The sequence below is a fragment of the Myotis daubentonii genome, chromosome 14 (genome assembly GCF_963259705.1).
Source record: "Myotis daubentonii chromosome 14, mMyoDau2.1, whole genome shotgun sequence".
Taxonomy (NCBI): domain Eukaryota; kingdom Metazoa; phylum Chordata; class Mammalia; order Chiroptera; family Vespertilionidae; genus Myotis; species Myotis daubentonii.
The window spans coordinates 56,432,184-56,448,645 of NC_081853.1; the positions used below are offsets into that span (position 1 = coordinate 56,432,184).

General features: G+C 57.4%; 1 protein-coding gene across 8 annotated transcripts in view; it reads left to right on the plus strand.

The window, feature by feature from the left end:
• Positions 1-16,462, plus strand: part of ITPR1 (inositol 1,4,5-trisphosphate receptor type 1) — a 173,759-nt gene that overhangs the window by 53,140 nt on the left and 104,157 nt on the right. For all 8 annotated transcript variants that reach the window (XM_059664569.1, XM_059664570.1, XM_059664572.1 and 5 more), the window contains exon 5: positions 10,973-11,088. In XM_059664569.1, coding sequence (XP_059520552.1) covers positions 10,973-11,088 — 116 coding nt within the window. The remainder of the gene's footprint in view (positions 1-10,972; positions 11,089-16,462) is intronic.

Below are 16,462 nucleotides of genomic sequence, written 5' to 3' on the forward strand. Positions count from 1 at the left end.
AGCTGCTTGCCGTATTCTATATAAACCCCTTTGGGCACACCAGGCACTGCGCTGCCGTCTATGTCGGGAGCCACCCCTCCCCGGTATTAGCCGCGTCTGGGACAAGCACCGCCCACCCGTTGTGGGCTTCACGCGAAGCAAACATCTATTTTTGCTCTGTGCAGGCTCCACGGGATGAAGTGCTAAAATTACCCCAAAGCTCAGAAACCATTTGTGATGCAGAAATGGCTGCAGGGACGGAGTCCTTTCCTGCCCTGATTGGGACCAAGCAGCATGGGCCACGGTGCGGGCCGACCAGTCCTGTGCGTTCGTTCGAGGCTCGCGGGGTTGGGTGTCGCGGAGACCGGCCGTTTTCCCGCGGACTCCGGCGTCGTCTTGCCCACACAAACTCTTAAAGAAACTTAACATAATGTGTACAGGCTTTATTCAGTTGCCCCCAAAGAAACGGCCTGTTTGGGTTTTGAAGACTGAGTTATTTTACAACTTAAAAAAGAGAGAGCCCGCTGACGTGGATCAGTGGTTGAGCATTGACCCATGAACCAGGACGTTGCGGTTTGATTCCCGGTCAAGGCACAGGCCTGGGTTACAATCTCCAGTGTGGGGCGTGCAGGAGGCAGCCGATCAATGATTCTCTCATCATTGATGTTTCTATCTCTCTTTCCCTCTCCCTTCCTCTCTGAAATCAATACACACATATATAAAAAAGAGAGACAAATGGAAACAAACAGACGGCCGGTTAGAGTTACAAGAAGACATCGCCTCTGCCTCTGAACCCCACGTTTTCGAAGGCGACGTTGTGTCCTGAGCTCGACTGCGTGGCTGCACGCCCCGCACGGCCCTCATTACCAAGAGGAGGGTCCCCAGTGTGAGACCCCGGGCTCTGAGGTGCGGGGAGGTGCCCCTTATTTTTATCATCAGGGAGACACCCTCCCTCCCAGCACGTTAACAAGCTTTCCGACGGAAACACTGGATGGAGCCAGAGGAGCAGCTGGTCATTTTAAGGCTGCGTTCCCCCCGCATCTATAAGAACCCATCCCCCCATCTTCCTGTGTCCAGGGTGAGCCGGTTGGCCACTTCCGGGGTGTTCGGGGGTGCCGTGACTCCGCGCCCCCGCCAGCACAAGTGCGCTAGAGCTGGACTCGGTCTCGCTCACCCCTCTGTGCCATTTGTGGGGTCATCTGCGAGCTTCAGGGGAACAGAGAGGCCCGAGGTGGACCGAGCCGGCCACGTCGCATTGGACGGAAGCGGACAGAGGCCTCGTGGTCTGGACCGAAGGGACTGGCAGCGCGTTTCCCCGAGGCCCCGGCCTCGAAGGCCTCCCCTCGGGCTGTGCAGGTTCTCACCCTCTGCTCGGCTGTTCCGTGAGAGACTGGCTCGCAGAGACCTGGGTGGCCGGGGCAAGTGAAAGCCTGTGGCCTTCTGGGAAGTTTGTGGGACGTGCGCCCTCCCGCCAGCCGTGTGCCTGTGTCCCTGTGGAGGTCTGGGGGCAGGGACAACGCCCAGCCGGACCCTACAGACAAGTTTTCTTTGACCCCAGCCTCGATGTTAGCAATCTTTATTTAAATTCACCTTCGGCCTATCAGCGCCTGATGGCATAAGCGGGGAGGAGGAGGTTTAAAAACCCAGGCCCTCTCCCCTCTGCGGGAGATCCGCTAAAACAGGAAGTCGGGTCTGGAGCTTCCTTGGAAGCAAAACGGAAAAAAAAAAAAAAAGTTAAATGTGTAAAATGCAAGTCGTCTCATAAATATTTTCATTTTGTAAAAAACTGCAGTTATTGGGCAGCCTCATCTGTAACTTTGTCTGTGTCATGTGTGAACTTGACCCGAGAAAACTGCCCACAGAGGTCGATGGTGTTGGGAAAGAAGGAGGGTGTGCGTGGTGGCACCGCCTGCTGCAGCTGGGGGTGCGAGCCGGGCTGGGCTGGGCCGTCCTGGGCGGTCAGGGGCTGGGATCCCCACGCGGCCTCCTGGGATGGAGGAGGCCTCTCTCCTTGGTCGTGTCTGCATTTCCCTTCCCGCTCGCAGCCCACCCGGCGCATCGGCGCTCACGCTGGGTCTCCAGCGGCTGCGTTAGGGGAGATGCCCCGCTCCTCCTGGCCTCCTCCTGGCGCGGAGCTTTCACTTGCCTTATTTGGTGACGCTGTGGCCTTCCTGGTGCCTGGAGAGGCCGGTCACCAGTTTTCAGGATTCTCCCAGTTCACGGGGCTCTGAGCTGGGAGCCGGGGCTCCCTGCAGCTCACGGCTCTGGTTGGACTGGGCGATGGCGGCTCGGTGTGTCCTGAGGATTCTCGGTGCCTCTGGGCTGAGGGCCATGCCTGCCTCCCTGCGAGGTGGTCACCTGGAGCAGGTGTCGTGCAGAGGAACCGTGCTCTGCCCCCAGGGACCCAAATGGCCGGTGCCGGCTGCTGTGCCGGCCAGTCCCGGTGGACCCACCCTTCTCGCTTCGCCCAGTACCTCGCCGCCCGATTGCCTGTCCCCCAGATACTGTGTCCGGCTCTGCTTTCTCTACCTCTGTGGGGCTTTTTCCTGGGCTTTTAAGGAATGGCTCACTGGGCTCACGACAGCCCACATCACAGGCTTGAGAGAGCGCTCACGGGTCATCACTCCCGGGAGGCTCCTCTGATGTTGGTTATGGGGAAAGTTACCCCGTTCGTCATGCATGGAGTCACAGTCACCGTCTCGGCTCCCGTCACCCCCACCCCCCTCAACCGCGGGAGCCGGCCTGCCCTGGCCGCGCAGCGAGCTGTTTTAGATCATTAGTGAGTTTGTGAAGAGGTGTGGCTGGTCTCTTGGAGCTTCTAGTTGCTGTTCTGTGTTTTTAGCCTAAAAAGGAAGTTTGTAGACCCCCAGTTCCCAGAAGGAGAGCTTTATGCTTTCTGATAAGAGGGGGGGATGCGAAGGGGGAGAGGAAGCCAGGCAGATGGAAGCCAATCCTTCGCTCTCCGCCAAAAGAAGCCTTTTTTTTTTTTTTTCGGTTTTTGTTTTCTTTAAGTAGAAGGAAGTTGAATTCATTAGGGGCGCAGAGGGAGGGCCGAAGGAAATGGGTTTCACCTCCCAGAGTGCGGCCACGCAGGGAGAGTCCAGGACTCACTTTCGCTTTCCAGACCTGGCAGTGGGATGTTGGGCCGCCTCTGCGCCTTTCTCCCCTCAGCTCCCTGTCACCGCCAGGCTGCTGACCCTCGTGAAGTCGGGGTGCCAGCACTCTAGGGGTCCCACAAGGCTAAGGAGGAAGCCGGTGAAATTCGGAAGTTACAGGCCAGAGGAGAAACAAGGGCCATCCCTGGATGTTAACCCCCAAGATGAAGCCACCCCCCCCCTTCGTGTTCTCCCCGCCCCCCACCCACGAGGGCACTGGGCCCCCTGCCCGCGGGCACTCGCCCCCGTGCCACTCCCAGGCCCTGCACTTGTTATGGCACCTGCACGCTCAGGCCAGCCCCGGGCCTGGGTTCCCGTATTCCTGCTTCCTCTTTAGAAAATAATGAGCTGGTTTGAGATGATTCACAGCAACTTGCTAAGTCTGTCCCCAGCCAGCTGCCTACTGCTGGGCTAGGCGTGCACACCCAGTTATGTGTCTGTGCCGGGTACATAGGAATATTTCTTTTATAAAAAAACATATCTTTATTGATTTCAGAGGGGAAGAGAGAGAGAGAGAGAGATCAATGATGAGAGAGAATCATTGATCAGCTGCCTCCTGCGCACCCCACATTGGGGATCGAGCCCATAACCTGAGCCTATGACCTCACTAGGAATGGAACCTTGACCTCCTGGTTCATAGGTTGAGGCTCAACCACTGAGCCACGCCGGCCGGGCGCACGGCAATATTTCTGTTAAGCTTCCGTTAGTCCTTCTGCACTGGATGCCAACCCTGTAGGCCAGAGTCAGTTCCTTGATTCTGCTTCCCACTCGTTCTGCTCCGTGATCCTGACCCCTGATCACTGCTGGCGCCCATGCCAGGCTGACAGGCACGTCTTCCTATTCCTTCCTCACTGTGGGCTGTGCTGGGTGTAGCCTTGTTTCGCTGTTGGGGAAACTGAGGCTGGAAGAACGAAGAAAGCAGCCAGTGAATAGGAAGACGCTGCCTTGCCCACGGCTCGCGGTGCTGCCTCCAGCACTGTTTATCAGCCGCTAGGCGGCCCAGGTGCAGGGCCGGCCGCCGGGTTAGGCGCGCCGGGTGTGTCCTGATGTGGCTCTCCATAACGCCACCCTTTGCCCGGCTCTGGTGCTAGGCTCTCTCGCAACCTCACTGCGCTTTTCCCCGACGCAGAGTCACCTGGGAAAATCAAGACAGGAGCGAGCTGCCCCTCCCTGCAGCTGGATGGGCTGTGGGAACAGATCCTCTTACATTTCCCCTGGAGACCGCCGGCCGGCCGCGGGCTGGGCTCTAAGACAGAGCGGCCGGCGGAGCGGAGGTCACGTCAGGGGCGGAGGCTGATGGCTATCTCCCTGCCAGGGTCCAGCCTGCGTCACAGGCCCCGGGTGACGCCAGAGCACAGGTTCACGGCTTCGGTTCACGGCTTCGTCTGGAGAAGCCGGTGCCTGGACTGCGCCTCCCTCCTTTTCAGGTCGTTTAGCAAGGGAACCTCATCGTGGCTGCGGAGTGTGGCTCCCGGCAGCTGCATGGAGGTCGTGGCCTCGGGAGGAAGGGACGAGAGGGAGACGTGGACGGTTGGGAGAGAAGCGGTCTCTATGGGAAGGACTGACGGAAGGGCAGGCGCTCGCGATGGGAGCTTAGCGTCTCGTCCTCAGGCGGCTCTGGGTCTGGCTGCAGGCGGGGCCAGGCCTCCACGGCTGAGCTGCGATGCACGGCCGGGCCGGCGGGTGGAGGAATCGGACAGCACAGGTGGCCTGAGCAAAAGGAGCCCCACACCGAGGTCACTGAGGCGGGCGGGCGGGGGGGCGGGGGGGGGGGGGAGCAGGTCTGAGGTCCGTTCCAGAGCCGCCGGCTGCAGGTTGCCTCTGTGTCACCACCCGGAGGCAGCTCGGTGCAGAGGCTGCCACATGCCCATCTGCTGGGTCCGGAGCAGAAGCATGGAGGGAGGGTCCGCTGAGCCTGGCTCACTGGCCGGCACGCGTGGTGGAGGCTGCATTGGTTTTTTCTTGGTATGAAACCAGGCCCCTAAATGCTCAGCCCCCCGAGTCTTCTGGTTCCATCTGGCATTTGATGCTGGAGTGGGCCCTGGAGCATCCCGCCCGCTGGTCCCCAGGCTTGAATCGAGTTCAAGCTTTTGTCAGAATCATGCAGGAGCTTGAAAAACCGGGTTTCTCACCCGGCCGCTGTGGCCCAGTGGTTGAGCGTCGACCTATGAACCAAGAGGTGTCCGGTTTGATTCCCAGTCAGGGCACATGCCCAGGTTGCGGGCTGGATCCCCAGTGGGGGGCGTGTAGGAGGCAGCCGATCAGTGAATCTCTGTCAATCATTGATGCTTCTCTCTCTCTCTTCCTTTACTTTGTTCTCTGAAATCATACAAACATATTTCAAAAAAATTTAAATGGTTACTTTTATGTGATGTGACGTTCACCTCAATAACAATGGTCAACAGTTGATAAAATGTAGAATAAAAACAACAGTCCCGTGTCTGACACCTCAGGCCTCCCCTCCTTCCAGCGGCAACAAGTTAGAATGCCTTAACCTTCTCCTCCGGTCCCGAGCTCTGTGTTTCCAGATGACGCCAGTCTCCTGATGTCTGTGGATTAATCTACTTTAAATGTCACCGCTGCCTTCCTGTTCCTGTAGGTGAGCCGGGCTTTCGGGCACTCTCCTGCCCCTCCCCCCCTCCCATTAGCGTTGCATCACTTTTCTCCTGGCTGAAGTAACATTCCGCGGCCGCAGACTCTCCTGACTGTGTAAACAGTGTGCCCTGCGAGCTGAAGACACACCAGCCTTTAATATGCAGCTTTCCCCTGGCTTTGTGATGCCCTATTTTTCCTTGTTTGCTTAGCTCTTCCGTAGCATTTGCCGAGCCGTCCTTCCCTCTCCAAGTTTCCGTGTGGGGCGGACAGGGCGACCTCCCACTCCTGGTCCTCCCCGCCGTCCTCGGGCCCTGTTGCCCTGTCCCTGCTCCGCGTGGGCAGGGCCGTGCCTTGCACAGTGACACCCGGTTCCTGGGCCCGTCCCGGCTCCGCAGGGCCAGTCAGCTCGCTTCCCCTGGTGCAGACCGTGGGTTCGCACCTCTCCACCCTCCACCCTCTTCCCATCTTCATGTCTGGCAACTTGGGACGATGGAGTTGAGTTTCATAGAAGATGGAGTTGGGGTTTTGGTTTTAAATTTTCTTTGTGTTGTTTTGGGGGAGGAGGCGGGCAGGAAGGGAGAGGAAAGTTTTCGCCTTCCTCCTGCCCGATGGAAACTCTGAATCGAGTTCAAGCTTCTGTCAGCCTCCGAGAGCGCCGTCCCTGGGTTTGGACCGAGCTCCCAGTGGCAGATGGGAGCCGCACTGGATTTGTGATGCTGACTTCCTCCGCTCTCCCCCCCAGCAGCCTCCTTCCTCTCCCGTCTCCCCCTCACCTCCTGAAATAACTGACTGCTCTGTGGTTGCAGCCCACTAGTCGGTGGACGGCCTACTCAGCGTTTCAGCTGGGATGTTTCATGGGCGTTGAGACGACGCATCGCTAAAGTGAAATTCTCCATTTTCCCTCCTGCCCCCGGTCGGCCCTCCCGCCTTCCCTTCCTTAGCAGCACCACCAGCAAATAGAAAGCTCCCCATGGAACCTGGGCCGCAGGGTTCTGTGCTGAACGCCGCCGTGGGCAGCTCCCGATGGCTGAGACGGCTCACCTTGCAGGAGGCGAGCCCCTCTGCTCCGGCCACCCGGCCCAGCCCTCACTTTGCCCAGGACCCTCCGCTCCATCTCCAGGCTTTTGTCCAGGTGTTTGTCCAGGCCCCTCCCACCACTTCTCTTCCTCCTCCCCCAGCTCCTCCTCCTCCAGCTCTGCTTTCCTGAGGTAGAACCACCGAGTCACTCCTGGAGCCTCAGGGATGATTCGTTCAACCAGGTTGACCAGTGTCTCCACCCTCAGGGCCCTTACACTCTCCAGGGATGCGGAGTTCCACTTTCCAGGGATGCTGAGGCCGGTGTGGTCTTCCAGCAGCCTTTGTGCGTGAATGGGGCCACTGTGGAGGGCTCCAAGCACCCCTGTGGCTCTGCCCACCCCTGTGGTTCCACCCACCTGTGGGGCTCCACCCACTTGTGTGGCTCCACCCCCATGGTTCCTCCCACCCAGTGACTCCACCCACCTGATGGCTCCACCCACTCATGTGGCTCTACCCACCTCTGAAGCTCCTCTCACCCCCCTGGTTCTCTGACCTGCACACCAAGGTGCTCATTTCTTTTTTTTTTTTTAAATATATTTTATTGATTTTTTACAGAGAGGAAGGGAGAGGGATAGAGAGTTAGAAACATCGATGAGAGAGAAACCTCAATCAGCTGCCTCCTGCACACTCCCCATTGGGGATGTGCCTGCAACCAAGGTACATGCCCTTGGCTGGAATCGAGCCCGGGACCCTTGAGTCCGCAGGCCGACACTCTATCCACTGAGCCAAACCGGTCAGGGCAAGGTGCTCATTTCTTAGTTAAACGCATCTACTAAGCAGCGGGCGTTCTCCCTCCTCCGCGTTCTGGGTGCTGCTTAAACCACGAGCATCACTGCCCACAGCCCTCCCACCGCTGACCCCTGCCCCGCTTGGCTGGCGTCTCCTGCGCGGGCCCAGCGTGGCTCTGCTGCAGCTTAGGCATGTGCCCAAGTGATTTTTTGAAACCTTCGTCTAGTTTATTCTTCAGGGGCCTAAAATAACACTTGTCATAAGCTGTTCTTTGTGGCATTTCTTTGGAGTGAGATCAAACCACAGTGTGTGTGTGTGCGCACATATATACTCTCACACACACACACACACACACATACACACACACACACACACACACACGTAGCCGGCCTGGTCTTCTGCCGAATCCCTGTGTGTGTGTTTCGGTGCCGAGTGCACATGGGGACCGGGCGGAACTTTCAGTGCGCCCTGCCACCCCAGGAGCGGAGGGCCACGCGAGCGGCTGAATTGCAGAATTTCGGAAGGTGACTTTCCCATCACATTTGAATCGCTTAATTTAATTTTCACTTCCAATCAGTTGCTAAGCAACTGGGAAGACAGGACGAAATCAGCAAGGCTAATGCGGTTCTGGCGCGAGTTCGTCACATCTCGTATTTACGGAGCCGGGTGGTTGTAAATACGCCGAGTCCGCTGGGCTGCTCTGTGTCGCCAAGGTGCGCAGTTGGCGTGGGAGTGACAGCAAGGCTGTGGCTGGGCCGATGGCGCTGAGATTCACACTCTGGCCTCGGGTGACCCTCCTGTCGTCCAGAGTGTTGAGCCATGTTGGGCCGTGGTGTGTGTTCGGTGGGCTGCCGGACCCGGCCCTCTCGCAGCCGTCGAAGAGTGGAACTCCCGTGGCCTGCGAGTCCCCTGGCATCGTGGATCCGGCCTGATGGTTCCCAAGATCCACCTGAACCAGTTTGGCTTTGAATGTGTGCACGGGCTGTCAGCGTGGGAAGCGTGCGGACAGAAAGCATGGGCCGTTCCACTCTCCGTGCCTTGTTGTTGGTCAGGTTTGGAATTGTTACTCCACTTGGCCCATAAAGGAAGCCCTGTGTCAGATACTAACACTGGTGACTTAAATGTTCTTTTTCTTTTCTTTTTTTTAAATTCATTGATTTTAGAGAGAGGAGGAGGGAGGGAGGGAAGGAGAGAGAGAAAGACACCGATGTGTTGTTCCACTTATTTATGCATTCGCATTCAGTGGTTGATTCTTGTATGTGCCCTGACCGGGAATTGAACCCATAACCCTGGAGTATTGGGACGATGCTCTAACCAGCTGAGCTACCCGCCAGGGCCCTGGTGACGTAAATGTTTTGAATGCTTTTTTAAGTCATGTGATTATCAAGGAAGTCCCCCTTGCCCAGCCCAGGTGCCACCCTCTGTCCCGCGTCGAAGGCAGGACACCGGACCGGGGTGGCCCGTCTTCTCATGGTTGTGTGTGATGTTCGCAGGGTGGTGGGGAGTTCACAGACATCAAACTGGTGGGAATGTCAGCACTCAGTGGCCACGATACAGTAAGTGACCGTGACCTGTGGCTTCCACCCGAGGTGGGAGAGCAGCCCGTGTTAAACAGGTTTCCCGAAGAGAGTGTCTCCTGTGGGCTCAGATAACTACTTGCAGGAGACGGGGTCTCGACAAAGGCCCGTGGGCGTGTGGCTGCCGGTGACCAGGTAGAAATATTTAGTGAAGAAGGAGATTATAGAAAGGGGGCGGGGAAGTGCCTTTTAGTTCTTTTTTTTATGTTTTATTTATTTTTTTACAGAGAGAAAGGGAGAGGGATAGAGAATTAGAAACATCGATGTGAGAGAAACACCGATCAGCTGCCTCCTGCACACCTCCCACTGGGGATGTGCTCGCAACCAAGGTACAGGCCCTTGACCAGAATCAAACCTGGGACCTTTCAGTCCGCAGGCCGATGCTCTATCCACTGAGCCAAACTGGTCAGGGCAAGTTCTATAATTAAACATTTTCTTTCCCGAACAGTGGCCAGTATGTGTGCAGCACTGAGCTTGGTAGAAACGCGCTCCTGGCTGGAAGAAGGCGCGAGCGGGTTGGGAGGAAAGCCTGGGGTTCGTGCGCCTGACGGCAGATGACTTGTTACCCGAGTTCGCTGTCTGGCTGAGGGGCGAGCCGGGCGCTCGCCTGTTAGGTCCTCAGAGGGAGCTGTGTGAGTGAACAGTAGGAATGTCCGGGGAGAAGACACGTTCTTGACGCTTGTGCCGACCTATTTTCAAGGGACAATTTCTTCACAATCTGGGTGTTCCTTCCAAATTCATTCATTTTACTCTACAGGTACTCACCGGTTGAAAAGCCAGTTTGTCAACATGTCAACTTTTCCGGAGTGTCCATTTTAATATTGGTTTTTTTTAGAGCGGTTATTTCTAACCCGTCTTTATATGGGCTTATGCCTCTATAAAAATTGACAGATATACTCGTAAACTATGTGTGTTTATATTTGAAAGCTGTATACACATTACTGGATAGGCAGCGTTATCAGTAATAATAACAGCATAATATGCTAATTAGACCAGACGACCTTCCGGACAGTCTTCCAGACGAAGCTGGGGCTGCAGCTGTGGGATCCAGGCAGCGGCAGCGGCTGCGACGGCCTGCTCTTGCACGAATTTTGTGCATCGGGCCTCCAGTTTACGAATACAGTACATGCATTATAACGACAAGCAGGAAGGGGGACGTTGATGGAAACGCTGAGATTGGACAGCGGCGTCGTGTCCTGTGATGGCGATTGCCACGTTCTCATTAGTGCCTCGGCAGGTGGTGCTGTAGGTCGGGTTCGTCACTAGAGACGATATTCCCAGTGTTTTGTTTACTGTTTCTGACATGCGGGTGGCTCTGCAGCCACCAGTCCGCTGTGCTAGCGTTGCTTCTCTGTAGGGCCGTGTGCAGGGCCACAGGTGCCCGGGGATCCCAGCGGGAGGGCGCCACGGTGAGAGGCTGAGGGACAAGGACACGACGGTCCCAGATCAAGCACAGATAGTTTCTCTCTGCTCCCCGAGAATCATCTCGTACACACCCGCGCCAGCTTCTCTCGTGTTTTCACACGTGGTCGGGTGGAGGGGGGGGACTTGCGGTGGAGATGCCTGTGTGCTGACACGCAGCGGGGTTATGTGCCCTCTCACTTTCCCAGCAGAAGCTGGGGGTCCGCGGTGAGAGCTGGATTTGACCCTGAGCCCCAGCTCTGCCCCCCGCCGCCTCAGTGTCCTCCCTGGAACCTCATGTGGAGGGGCTGAGACCTGAAGGTCAGAGGGGAGAGTTCAGGCCCGTGCCGGCGCTGGCACTCACGCGCGGTAGAACCGCCTTCCGGGCCTCACGGGGTGGCTTCCCTGGGCTGGGGCGCGCCTCCCTCAGTGACCGCTTCGTTGTCTGTTCCCTCCTAGACTGCCTGTTCCGGCTCTGCCCCATGAACCGCTACTCCGCGCAGAAGCAGTTCTGGAAGGCGGCCAAGCCCGGCGCCAACAGCACCACGGACGCCGTGCTGCTCAACAAGCTGCACGTAGGTACCGGCGGCGGGCGGGGCGGGCGGGTGAAGGGGTAGGGGCTGACCCGGAGGACAGCTGGGTCCTGGTCACCAGCATCCAGCGTTCTAGGCGTGGTGAGGACACCAGGCTACCCTTCAGGGAGCCATCAGGGTGGGCCACGCAGTCGCCCCACTGCACCTCACTGCAGTCCTGGCATCGCGCCTGCGGGTCCCTGCCATTCCCTCAGGGCCTCTGAGGGACTCCCTGTGCCGGGCCCTCCCTGTGCCCGGGTCTCCCTGTGCCAGGGTCTCCCTGTGCCCAGGGCCTCCCTGTGCCAGGCCCTCCCTGTGCCCGGGTCTCCCTGTGCCGGGGTCTCCCTCTGCTGGGGTCTCCCTGTGCCCAGGGCCTCCCTGTGCCTGTAACTCCCTGTGTCCGGGACTCCCTGTGCCTGTAACTCCCTGTGCCTGTAACTCCCTGTGCCCGGGGCCTCCCTGTGCCTGTAACTCCCTGTGCCCGGGGCCTCCCTGTGCCTGTAACTCCCTGTGTCCGGGACTCCCTGTGCCTGTAACTCCCTGTGCCTGTAACTCTCTGTGCCCGGGGCCTCCCTGTGCCTGTAACTCCCTGTGCCTGGGGCCTCCCTATGCCCAGTACTCCCTGTGCCTGTAACTCCCTGTGCCCGGGGCCTCCCTATGCCCAGTACTCCCTGTGCCTGTAACTCCCTGTGCCCGGGGCTTCCCTATGCCCAGTACTCCCTGTGCCTGTAACTCCCTGTGCCCGGGGCCTCCCTGTGTCTGGGACTCCCTGTGCCAGGGGACTCACTGCCCAGCCGCATGCGCTCTGCATGCGCTCCGTGTCGGGCTCTGAGCACCACAGGCCCAGCATCCCCCAGTCTTTGCGCTTCGTCCGTCCTGCCTGGAATGTGCTTTGGGCTCTTCCTGGGCTGAGGCCGGAGCCGCCTTCACCTTCGAGGCTCAGTTCAGGACTCACCTGCGCGGACTCTCCCGCCTCCCGCTCGGGGCTGCCTGTGGGCCTCCTGCACCGCAGCGCCCTGCTTACGTCCGTCTCCGTCCTTTACAAGTGCTGGCGACGCACCCGCTGGGAGTTCAGACACACTCCCCAGCACAGCGCACAGCGCACACGCACAGCGCACAGCGCACAGCACACACGCACAGCGCACAGCACACATGCACAGCGCACAGCACACATGCACAGCGCACAGCGCACACGCACAGCGCACAGCACACACGCACAGCGCACAGCACACACGCACAGCGCGGCTCGGGCGCGGCTGCTTCCTGCCGTGTGCCGTGACCTGTGACATCTCGTCGCGGCTCCTCCCAGGCTCCCTCCCTCGAGTGACCTGGGAAAGCCTGCACGGCCGCGAGAATGCAATCCCAGAGGTGACCAGGAGCTCTGAACTCCTTATTTCAAAAAAAAAGCCAGCTTTCTTCTCTACGCGTTTGTGCGTTAGAAGAGGTTTAGGAGGAAACGGACTCAGGGTTACTGATGCGACTTCGCCGTGGGGTCCCTGCTTTCCCGCTCCCTGGGACTCTCCGCCTGCGTCTGCCTCCTGCGGCCCCTCCAGTGTGTGTTTGCGGCAGCCGCTTGCCGTTGGGCGGGAGGCCGGTCTCCAGGGGGCTTTCGTGTTTATTTTGGTCGACGGCTGTGCAGGACCCCAGTCAGAGGTCAGATTGTTTTAAATGAACGCCATTTAAGGACTTTGCTGTCTAGACCCCTTGACTTCCTTCCCACTGGGGCATGGGGCTGCCAACAGCATCGAAGGAGAATGACCTCTAGTGGCCAGGACGTCCCGCTCCGAGCTCAGTGTCATGTTACACAGCCAGGGCCGGTTGACCTTGAAGAAGGTCCCGGCACAGAGACCTTTCTGGAGTCACCGAATACCGGTTCCCCTGCTTCTGAAGTAGAACAACAGGTGACTGACGGAGTTGACCTTGACGTTGCTCAGGGAACGCGGTGACGTCCGTGGTGACTTGATGGTGGCGAGACCGCAGTGTAGAGTGCGGTGTCTTTCTCAGAGACTCAAAACAGCCCTCAGCCCGTCGGAGGAGGGGCAAGACCAACACACCCACCTGTGTGTGATTAAAATAAAGTTTTTATTGATTTGAGAGAGAGGGGAAGGGAGAGGGGGAGAGAGATAGAAACATAGATGGGAGAGAAACCAGCTTGGCTGCCTCCTGCACGCCCCCTACTGGGGATTGGCCCCGAAACCCAGGCATGTGCCCTGACTGAGAATCGAACCATGACCTCTGGTTCATAGGTTGACGCTCAACCACTGAGCCACGCCAGCCGGGCAACATGCCTGTGATTTTAATTAGCCAAGCCCCAGGGTGGAGGGCAGAACTCAGGATCCTGATAGTTTGGGCCATTCAGGAAAAGAAAATAAAAAAAGGGTGTTATGGCCTCGGGCACCTGCCCAGTCATCTTAGGAGAAACTCCTGGGAATGGAATGGCTCCGTCCAAGTTGGGCCCATTGAAACACTTGGTGATGGACGCAGCCAGTTATCCTTCCGAGGGAGAGTACCGGGTGTGGCCCCTCCTTAGAAACCTCGCGTGGGATTCGCCGAGCCAGATCCGGTCCTTTCCACGGGGGTGGGGGCAGCGGCCTCGATCCGTGGGCCCAGGTATGGTTTGTACCGTACTTCCTTTGGATCTACCTTTCGCCTCACCTGTTGGACCTGATAGTCCGGTGGATGTTTTTGTCTGAAAGCCCAGTTTGACAGCACTGTTTGCCCATTGGGCCTCCTAAAACGGGGGTGGGAGGGTTGGTGGGGAGAAGACGTGAATTTGGTTTCGTGGAGGGAGTTTTCTAAGCATTGCTGTGTGAGCTCAGATGAACACATACCGTATTTGTGTAAAGGCAAAATGAATTTGGGAGTTTTCTCCTGAAACAGAGCTGGTAGGCAAAGTGAGTTCTTAGAATGTCCGTGAGTTCAGGCAGCGGTGGCTGTATGGAGGCTTGGGCATCGGTAAACCTTTCGGCAGTTTCCGCTGTGACAGCTGCTATTTGAAGAGAACTTGGTAGCTGTTCGCCCTCCCATTGGCTGTACTGTCTGGTCTGATTTCACTGCTGGTTTGTCTTTGCACAGACACCCTCAGACGTTGTTGCTGTATTAATTCGTCTTTAACACAGAAAGCATGGCAGCTTGAGGACTCACTGACATTTGTTTCAGCCGTGCCAGGGACTGTTGAGCTGGCACTTTAATACGTCGTCTAAACGTGGGTGGGAACTTCACATTTTAGATTCGTGGTTCTTGAACAGGCCACTGGCAATTCCTGAGAGCCAGCGGAACCCGTGAGAATCGCCCCTCGTCGGGCCCTTCTCCCCTTTACGCCCACGAAACAGCACCTGACGGTTCTCTAGAGGCGAGTCCTTTCAGGGTGATGTTTGCAGCAGAGAAAGACGGTACCATTTGTTGGACATTTTAAAAATATATATATTTTTATTGGTTTCAGAGAAGAAAGGAGAGGGAGAGAGAGAGACTTCAGTGATGAAAGAGAATCATTAATCGGCTACCTCCTGCACACGCCCTACTGGGGATTGAGCCTGCAACCTGGGCCTGTGCCCTGAATCGAACCCTGACCTCCTGGTTCCTAGGTCTGAGCTCAACCACTGAGCCACGCCGGCCGGGCTGCACATACTTTCATTTTACCGAATCTGTTTGTTTTTTCCCCTTTGCCTTTTCCCCTTGAATTTCCAGTTTCTATGAGCTGAGGGCTGCTTAGCAGAGGAACCAATGACTTTCTACAAAGTCTAAGCTCTCCTCCCAGTGGATTCAGTCCCGGCTTCTGTCTTGAGAGCCACCTGACTGTGCGGAGGGCACTTGGGCACCAGGGAGTGCTGTGTCCACACTGGGCCATTCCTGGATGAGCCTCGGGGCCCGTGGGTCTGTCCTGTAACAGAAACAGCAGGCTGGCTGCTCATCCCCGAGACAGAGGGAGGCCTCTGACCAGCCGGTGTGCATGTGCAGTGAGCCCTCGCCTCCTGCGGGCGGTTCTCAGTGGGTCGGATGCTTCCAGCAGCTGATCCTCCTCAAAGGACCTGCCTCCCCACAAACACCTGCATGGGGTGCAGGCGGGGCAGGTGCTGAGTCGGAAGCGGCTGAAAGGCTCCTCACCAGCCACTCCGTCCCCCCCCGAGTCCCTTCGTTGAGCAGCTCTGAGCGTTAGGGACGCGGGTGTAGTAAAGGGCTGACGTGTGTTGAACGCCGACTGGGTGTCTGCTGTGCTTTTTCTCGAACCTTCAAACAGCCCTGAGCGGCTGCAGCGCCCCATTTCGTGGAGGAGAACACCGGGGGAGGCCTGGGGAGGTCACGGGACCCGGCCGAGGTGAGAGGTGGCCTGTGAGGCGCCAGGAGCCAGTGCGGAGGGGCCTGGAAACGCACCTGGTGCGTCTGACCCGAGGACAAGGGACCCTGAGGAGGAGCCGCCGGGACCTCCCCGAAGTGCAGGCGTGGGCGCCAGGGTTCCCCTCCGTCGGATCAGCTGCCGAATCCCGTCTCTGTGGTTTTACCCATTTTGGTTTGGGAGACGGATCGGAATGGCGGTCCCTCGGTGCCTGGGAGGGACCCAGGTCCCGGGAGCACGGTTCTGAAATGCTAGCAGGACAGAGCATCGAACAGGTAAAGGCAGGAAAGATGGCTGTTCAGGTTGGTGGCCCTGGGAGACTGTTCTGGAAGCTCTGTTCAACTTTACCGATTTCCCTAACCTGCGGAATTCGTGCTGGTCTTCTCTCTCCCCGTCTCTCGTGTGGCGGGATAAATCTGGATTAACCCAAATGTGCCTTGGGGATTATTTCTGCCGCTTAATAGACGTGTGACTTTAAAAAAGGAGCTTCTTAAGCAAAATTTCAAATAGACACGGAAGTAGAGAAAATAGTAGAACAAATCCCTTTTAATACCCATCATCCAACTGCCCGTGCCACGTCGGCCGCATGTTTTCATCTCTCCAGTCTGCCTTCTTTTTAAAACCGGGACACGGATCGTCCCCTCGAGGGAGTGCCGTGAAGACGAAGTACATGGTCATCGGTGCCCAGCGATACGAACTAGCTCACGAACGCTGCAGGGAGGCACTGTCTCCCGTGGGGTAGCTTCTGTTTTACCCCCATTTTAGAAAAGGGGAAACGGAGGCTCCCACCTGCTCAGTAACACAGTCCAGGTCACAGAACCAGAGCCAGCATTTAGACGCAGGTTTATTTCAGCCCAGAGCTTTCAAAGAGGATCTTGTCAGACCCAAAAAGGGTTTTGCAAGTTCCCTTGCCCCCCTCCCCTACTTCCTTTAAAGGTACATAAGCTCAAGAAAATAAAAATACATCAGCCTATGACCTGAGCTGAGCCTAAGCTGACAGGCCCATGAACCCCTTAAAGAGAAAGATGCACTTTTGAAAAGCCA